Below are 8,059 nucleotides of genomic sequence, written 5' to 3' on the forward strand. Positions count from 1 at the left end.
ATTATTTATTTATTTGTTTCAAAACCGGCCAACATGGAGGTCTAAAAAGTATGATTCAGCACTTATCGGTACAGTGTGTCCGTGCATCTTTGCATGTGTTTAGAGTTATTTGTATTCTCTTCGTTGGGAGAGCAGCTGCAGCAATATCACCTCTACACCACACAGGCACACCAGCTGCCCACTTTGTTGCTCCAGAAGACTGTCAACATGTTTTTTTGGTACATGTCCCACTTTTTTTTTTTTTTTCATTTCTTGGCACTTTATTCCCACAGCCATTGTCAGCTCTTGTACTTCATGAGCTTTTATTATTCAAACCACACTAATTAAAGCAGTAGTGTATTTAGTTTCTTATCTCTGAGAAGGCACTAGTGAGATACAATTTGTGGGTGTATACATCACCATACAAAAAAACTTATCATCTGAATCTCTGTGCTGATTCAGAGCTTGGCCATACAGTATTTTCTAAAAAAAGAAAAAGAAAAAAGTCAGTACACACACAGCTCTGACTTGCTTTCCCATCACAACCTTGTCACAGCCCCAATTTTAATTAATGTCACAAAGTTGAAGGTACGCAGAGTTTTTTTTTTTCTTTAAAAAACTTTTCCAGAGTGTGTGCTCTGAGTCACATTGCCATGCACATAATATGCTGTGTCATCTACCACACATCTGTCATTTCCAGAAAAAGTGCTTCACTCCAAACAGAGTGAAAGTGAAGAAACTACTGGGGTTGTTGTGCAATTAATGGCAAGTTGACAGTGAAACCAGAGATCCACCACACAGAGCCAACAAACACAGAAAAGGGAAAAGCAAACTCCCGGATTCGATTAACAGAGTCTCGTCTTTTCCAGTAAACATTTAACAAAAAAAAGAAGAAAAAAAGGGAGGATTGCATAGTTTAAGCACAGCATTTCTCTGAGCACATTTGCTTCACACTGCAGCGGTGTTGTAGGCAGAGGAACGTGCTTCGATAAATCAACCAGCAGGGACAAATTTAATTTCATGGAGAAATATTGCTGCTTGGGAGAGGAGATACCGAAGCCTTTAGGGACCAGAGGAGGCGCAGTGTGAAGAGAGACAAAGTGAGAGAGTTAACAAGGACACTGCAGACATGGAGGAGGGAGAAAACTACACCAGCCTGCAGGAGTTCATGGAGGAACCAACACCTGGAGGGAACAGGCCCATCCTCCAGCACAGCAACGGTAGCCTACTTTGTGTGTATGTAGAGAGCTCACCTGTAAACAGTGCTGGAAAGTAGCTAAGTACATTTACTCAAGTACAGCTTTGAGCTACTTGTATTCACTCTTTATATTTCTGTTCCACAGCGTTATAGGGAAATGTTGTGCTGTTTATTTGACAGCTTTAATTTATTTACACAGTGGATAACAGGACAAACCTTTAAAATACAACACACTGTTAATGATTAAACCAGTGGTTTCCTGTGTGGCTCCCAACATTGCACAAAAGTCAGAGTGTGTCCTGGATAACATTTCCCCAAATAGTGATTTTTCTCTCTAAAGCTCCTTCATGGTTTGATTTCAAAAAATGTTCAAGTAATTCAACATCTTACCAAAATTCAAAGATCAGAGAAAGAATCCCCCAAAAATAACTATAAGTTTAGTTTTTCCTTCATGTCTCCATCATTTCACCCCTCTTCAGATTAATCTGCTGTCCCTGTATATAAAACTGAATGTACATCAGCTTTACCTCCAGCTACAGCAGTACCATACTGTTACACTATTAACAGTATAAAGATGTTATACATTATTATACATCAGTCAGAGCAGCGCTTTTACTCTAATACTTGGTAATTAGTCATAGTCTTCAGCCAATGCTAATTTTTCCACTGACATTTATTTATAATGGAGCATTTTTACAAGCTGTATTGGTAAAGTATCTGAAACCATAAACACCACTGTGAGGAAGACAACTAAGCACCGTGTTCAAGATCTTGATTTAAGCCGGTGTATTACCTCATTGCAACACTTTATGTTCGTCCTCCACAGTCTCTCAGGGGGGAAATTCTGCATTTTCAGTAGAAACTGAATCTAGTGGAGTACATTCACCTGAATTTGAATATAAAAGCTGTGGTTAGATGTTACTGATAACGATTTTACATACAAAGCACATTATTATCTTCATGAAATATGGTGCAGTGTTACAAATTAAATTGCCCAACAGTATGTAAAATAGTTTAAACTGACTTCACCTCTACCAGCCTCAAAATTAAACTGCTGCTCACACATTTGTGCATCAGGGATGATAATATTACAATAGCATGTAAAGTTATGTCTAAGAAGATTAATGCTTTTGCCTTTCTACTTCTATAGGGACTATTACTGTTAATGCAGTGTTAATGCAGTATTTTTCTTCCAGTAGGCTATGCTATTATGTAAACTATTATGTACTTGTATGTGTGCATATTTTAACATTTGTGTGTTCATGTGACGCTGTGAGACACATACAGAGATAATCCACTCGACTACTTTCAGCAGACATTTTATCTTTTGGGAACAGTAAATGTTACAAAGCTAAATTCTGGTCAAGTGGTTCAGCTCTGCAATCTCCTCTTACTCAGAGTCTCCACCAGAGGATTAAAAGTAGTGAATTGACAGCTACCATGCTGCGGTCTGTTTTGTGTCTAATCAGGCTCCCTGGGACGGAAGCGGGGCATTGAGTGTTTGAGGAGTCAGACAGCTCTCCTGATGCTTATTGGCTTCTTGGCCTCCATCTGCGCCAACATCGTACTGTCTGTGCTCTGTAAGTATAAACACTGTCTTACAGCCTCCTGTGCTTCCTGCCCTCCGGACTGAGCGTGTATATCTCCCTGTCTGTCTCTCTGTCTGTATGTCTCACTCTATTCCTCAGCAAGCCTGATTATTCTCTCTTTATTTCAGCTCAGTGTGCTTTCGGACACCTATAATTGGCAATAAAAAAGATAAAGCGCTCTCTCCAGTCCAGTGAGGGTCATGTAATAGAAAAAGCACAAAAGTCCATAATTGTGAAATATTTTTCCTGCAGGGCCAAGAGTCTCTGGCAGCTCAGCCTGTTAATGTGCTTGTGAGGACACTCTCATTTCAAACAAACACCACTGGGGCCATACGAGCTTGATCAATCACCCCTACCACACACATATATTTCAAGACACTACACACACACACAAGCTATTGAGTGCAATTTTAGTGTCTGAAAATAATGACCTGCATGTCTTACAACAAGAGAAGGAAAAAACAACATCTAACTGCAACAAATTGTACAACTCTTGATAGAAAAAAAATCACCAATCGATTTTGTTCTGCTTTATGAATGTGGTATATAGAAGTGCATTTATCAACAGTACCATAAATCACAAGTGTTCCTCCTGGTTTCTGTTGTAGGTAAGGTAATATATAGGCTGTATCATAAATATACAGTCAATATTTACCCAGGTAGGCTCTGAAATGAATGAATGAAACGAAGCACAAACCCTGCGTTGAAAAAAACTCAGCACATTTTACCATTTTGCAAGATTTTTAAATGGTTTTCACACCTGCTGTGTATCAGGCTGGTTTTTGTGAAAATCTTTGTGGTATAAACCACATTCGACCTCTGTACAGTTGCTCACCAGGAAATCACAGTTTCTCGTTTATTTTAGAGAAACAGTTCAACAGTAATCACTAACTCTGACGTAATTCTGCAACCACAGTGAATCAGCTTACAGTCAATGAAGTTAAAACACAGTAAATTATTTGCTGAAATAATTACGTAATAAAAGGCAGTTGATCGACTTTCTGTTTTTCAGCAGTAATAGTCTCACACTCACTCTGAGCTGTTGTTTGTGTCCGTTTGTTGTCAGATTGCCAGTCTTGCTTGCTAAAAGCCTAATAAATATATAGCCAATATCTGTTTTTATGATTTACATCACACAATTAGTCTCCTTTATATGGGAATAAATGTTTAACGTCTTAATGGGCAAAAGAGAGGTGGCAAACATAAACAAAGAAAACACGAATGTGGAAAAATATGTGGCAGTGTAACCAGACTAAGTTCCCGTTGTAAATGATAATTTCTTACAGCCGCGGGGGAGCTCATATAAACTCAATTATTCCAGCAACAGCAGCAATAAAGTCGTACAGAGATTCACAAACTGTACAAAGGACAAGCATATGTTTGAAGAGGGAAAAGTTGGTGAGAAAACAAGGAAACACAACCGTCTGAAACATTTTTTAGTCATTTTTAGTCACGCTTTGATTTGATGGCAGTGTCACATCAGTTTGGCCCAGACTGAAATATCTCAACAACGGCTGGATGGATCACCGTGACATTTTGTAAAGACATTTATGATCCGCAGAGTCCTGCTGGCTTTGGTGATTCCCTGACCTTTTCCTGGAGCAGGGAAATAACTATTTTGTGGCTTGTCATAAAATTTAGCCCAGGAATTCATGCTCCCCTGAAGATGTAATAACCAATGGAGACCACAATGGTGCGTACTGCGTAGTGAAGGTGCTACCTACCTACCTACCTACCTACCTAGCTACCTACTTACCTAGTAGTACCTACCTACCTATCTATCTATCTATCTATCTATCTATCTATCTATCTATCTATCTATCTATCTATCTATCTATCTATCTATCTATCTACCTAGTACCTACCTATCTACCTACCTACCTACCTACCTACCTACCTACCTACCTACCTACCTACCTACCTACCTACCTACCTACCTACCTACCTACCTACCTACCTATACCTACCTACCTACCTACCTACCTACCTACCTACCTACCTACCTACCTACCTATATCTACCTATACCTACCTACCTACCTACCTACCTATATCTACCTATACCTACCTACCTACCTACCTACCTACCTACCTACCTATACCTACCTACCTACCTACCTACCTACCTACCTACCTACCTACCTACCTACCTACCTACCTATACCTACCTACCTACCTACCTACCTACCTACCTACCTACCTACCTACCTATATCTACCTATACCTACCTACCTACCTACCTACCTATATCTACCTATACCTACCTACCTACCTACCTACCTACCTAACCTACCTACCTACCTGCCTACCTACCTACCTATATCTACCTATACCTACCTACCTACCTACCTACCTACCTACCTACCTACCTACCTACCTACCTACCTACCTACCTATACCTACCTACCTACCTACCTACCTACCTACCTACCTACCTACCTATATCTACCTATACCTACCTACCTACCTACCTACCTATATCTACCTATACCTACCTACCTACCTACCTACCTACCTACCTATACCTACCTACCTACCTACCTACCTACCTACCTACCTACCTACCTACCTACCTACCTACCTACCTACCTACCTACCTATACCTACCTACCTACCTACCTACCTACCTACCTACCTACCTACCTATATCTACCTATACCTACCTACCTACCTACCTACCTATATCTACCTATACCTACCTACCTACCTACCTACCTACCTACCTACCTACCTATACCTACCTACCTACCTACCTACCTGTCTATTTCTCAGTGTTTTACAGGCCAGAGCCAGGTGCCTCTGTGGACTCGTCATCAGCGGGTCAGAAACTGAAATCGGTGCAGACACGTTACACCCAGCTGTGTAAAGACTACACCGCCCTGGGGCAGAGCTGTTCAAAGACAGGTGGCAGGATGTAGATCAAACATGTACATGTTCTGCACTTCCTCCTGCCTTTCATTTAATGTTCCCCTCACCCTTTTATCTTGCTCGCTCTCTCTCATTAACAGTTAAGCAGTGCAGCGAGTGTCCTGAAGAATGGCTGCTTGTCGGGGATCAGTGTTACTACTTCAGCAATGACAAGCTGGACTGGTTGAAGAGCAGGGACAGCTGTGGAGAGACGGGTGGCCACCTCACCATACTGCACACCATGGAACAGCATGTGCGTGTGCTAATGTGTGTGTGTGTGCTAATGTGTGTGTGTGGATGGGGCTGAAGTGGACACAACTTATCAAGAGACTTCATAGACAGAAGTGAGCACCCTGCTGACCGGCACAGGTGTTCCTCATTCGCCTTAATTGGGTCGGTTACTGTGTGCTGTCAACAAGACAAGAAAACTCTGTGTGTGTGTGTGTGTGTGTGTAGGTGTGTGTGTGTGTAAATGGGCACATACAGACACTTTTGCAAGGCAAGGTCACTCTGTCTGGTCTACTTCTGCACAGGCATTATTTTAAGATTAGAAGTTAGTGCCATTAGCACAGCAGCCGGTGTTACAATCTAATGGCTCTTTTCTATTGAACTATTCCAGTAAGCCGTGACTGTGAGTCAACATGCTCAATAACAGGAACCTGAAAATGAAGCAGCTTTATGGAATCCAGTTATCATTGGTTTGTTTTTGATTTCCAAAACAATCTAGTCAATAATGAAAGTGCAAAAGTAAAAACTGTAAAGATTAGGATGGAAACTATTTTACAGTAATTACTAACGCTGAACACAACATCTTTATCTGACTTTGTATAGATGGAGTTCAGTCAAGCAATGGGCCCCTTTTTTCACTCAAAACAAATTGACATGTCGGAGGAGGAGAAGCACAGGGATAAATAATGACATGAATTATGGCTCAGTTACATTTAGCTGCTTCAGTTTTCGGGGTCCTGGTATTGTTTGTGCTGGCTCACTGTGACACTGTGAAGGCTTACTGGGACATTGGATTTGAACAATAGAAGCATTGTTTATGTTGTTGGTAACACCTGCTGGGCCGTGCTAACGATGTGGGTTTGGTTTACCAATGCTTCTGGAGATCCTCTGCAGTATATAACAACAACACAATCATAACAAAGTGTGTGTGATTTAATAGAGACTGCATTAAGATACAAACCAATAGTGTGTTTGTGTGATGCTATAGGATGCTCTGGAAAAAGAAGCCAAGAGAATCGGTGGATTTGATTACCACTACTGGATCGGCCTGTCTGATATAGAGAATGAAGGAGACTGGAGATGGGTGGACAACACAACACTACAGCACAAGTAATAATTAAATTTTTAGTAGCCTATCTATTTCTAATAACTAATGCATACAGCCAAGTTGCTATATTTCTGTTAATTTGAATAAACTGTCCAAGGAGAAGAGCCTGTTTTACCAGGCTTACAACTATGAAAATTACAAATCACAACATTCACAACATCAAAATGTGTAAAAAAAGAAGAAAAAAAGTCAGGCACACACCTCACCTCAAACCCCCAGATAAATTGGAGTTCAAACATTTCATCATCAACAAATTGTTTGGCGAGCTTGTTTTTCACATTTGTCAGAGATGTTCACATCTGTTATTTATAGCTCTATCTCACTCTCCTGCTCTCTCCCTCTATCACAGATATTGGGATCAGCAGAACTCAGAGCCAGATAACCACCAGTCAGGAGGGGAACATGGAGAGGACTGTGCCACCTTGGACAGCCACTCCAGGACATGGTTTGATGTCCCTTGTGATCACATTTATAAACGAATCTGCCAGATGGATGCCATTCAACTTGACTGAATCCTCGCGCAACTGACAATACTAGTAGAAAATCTGGAAACTTCAGAGTTGTGAAAGAAAAACCCTCAAAGTAATGGTTACATATTTGGGATTACAGAAAACGAAACTCATGTTTACAGACCAAAAAATTACTTTTTTGTGACATCCCCCAAATGTGTGTGTGTGTGTGTGTGTGTGTGTGTGTGTGTGTGTGTGTGTGTGTGTGTGTGTGTGTGTGTGTGTGTGTGTGTGTGTGTGTGTGTGTGTGTGTGTGTGTGTTTTTTGTTGTTGTCATTTTTGTCTTTTCTTGAAGTTATAGTAGCTGGAAATCAGCAGATAGAGGTCTGATGTTGTACTTGAGGGAGATAAGCATGGCTTGTCACAATAGCGCGATTGCTTTTTGTTTTAAAATAAATTCAAAAGGAAAAACCAGAACGCACAGGCATTTTAGACAAGGGTGCCAGTATATGATTTTATAGAGACTTGACAGATTACAGTTCTAACCCACCAGGAAGAAGTCTTTTGTTTTACATTTGTCTTTTCACTGCAGATAACTATAA

At 40.6% G+C, this 8,059-nt stretch overlaps 1 protein-coding gene across 1 annotated transcript; it reads left to right on the forward strand.

Annotated features, from left to right (window-relative positions):
* The first annotated feature begins 773 nt into the window (after positions 1-773).
* On the forward strand, positions 774-7,630 carry LOC146971960 (CD209 antigen-like protein C). Its single transcript, XM_085801607.1, has 6 exons — positions 774-1,199; positions 2,647-2,757; positions 5,538-5,669; positions 5,774-5,925; positions 6,889-7,010; positions 7,358-7,630. Exons 1-6 carry the CDS (start codon positions 1,109-1,111, stop codon positions 7,518-7,520), a joined length of 771 nt encoding a protein of 256 aa, XP_085657733.1. The 5' UTR covers positions 774-1,108; the 3' UTR covers positions 7,521-7,630.
* Positions 7,631-8,059: the final 429 nt, after the last annotated feature.

Source organism: Trachurus japonicus, chromosome 16 (assembly GCF_045865225.1).
Source record: "Trachurus japonicus isolate A0001 chromosome 16, Traja_1.0".
In the NCBI taxonomy this organism is placed as follows: domain Eukaryota; kingdom Metazoa; phylum Chordata; class Actinopteri; order Carangiformes; family Carangidae; genus Trachurus; species Trachurus japonicus.

What these genes read in the sequence shown, in the direction of transcription:
- LOC146971960 (XM_085801607.1), top strand. Translation starts at nt 1,109, where the DNA reads ATGGAGGAGGGAGAAAACTACACCAGCCTGCAGGAGTTCATGGAGGAA. An exon ending in CATCCTCCAGCACAGCAACG is followed by an intron (nt 1,200 to 2,646) that starts GTAGCCTACTTT and finishes GTGTCTAATCAG; the next exon opens with GCTCCCTGGGACGGAAGCGG. An exon ending in CATCGTACTGTCTGTGCTCT is followed by an intron (nt 2,758 to 5,537) that starts GTAAGTATAAAC and finishes TCTATTTCTCAG; the next exon opens with TGTTTTACAGGCCAGAGCCA.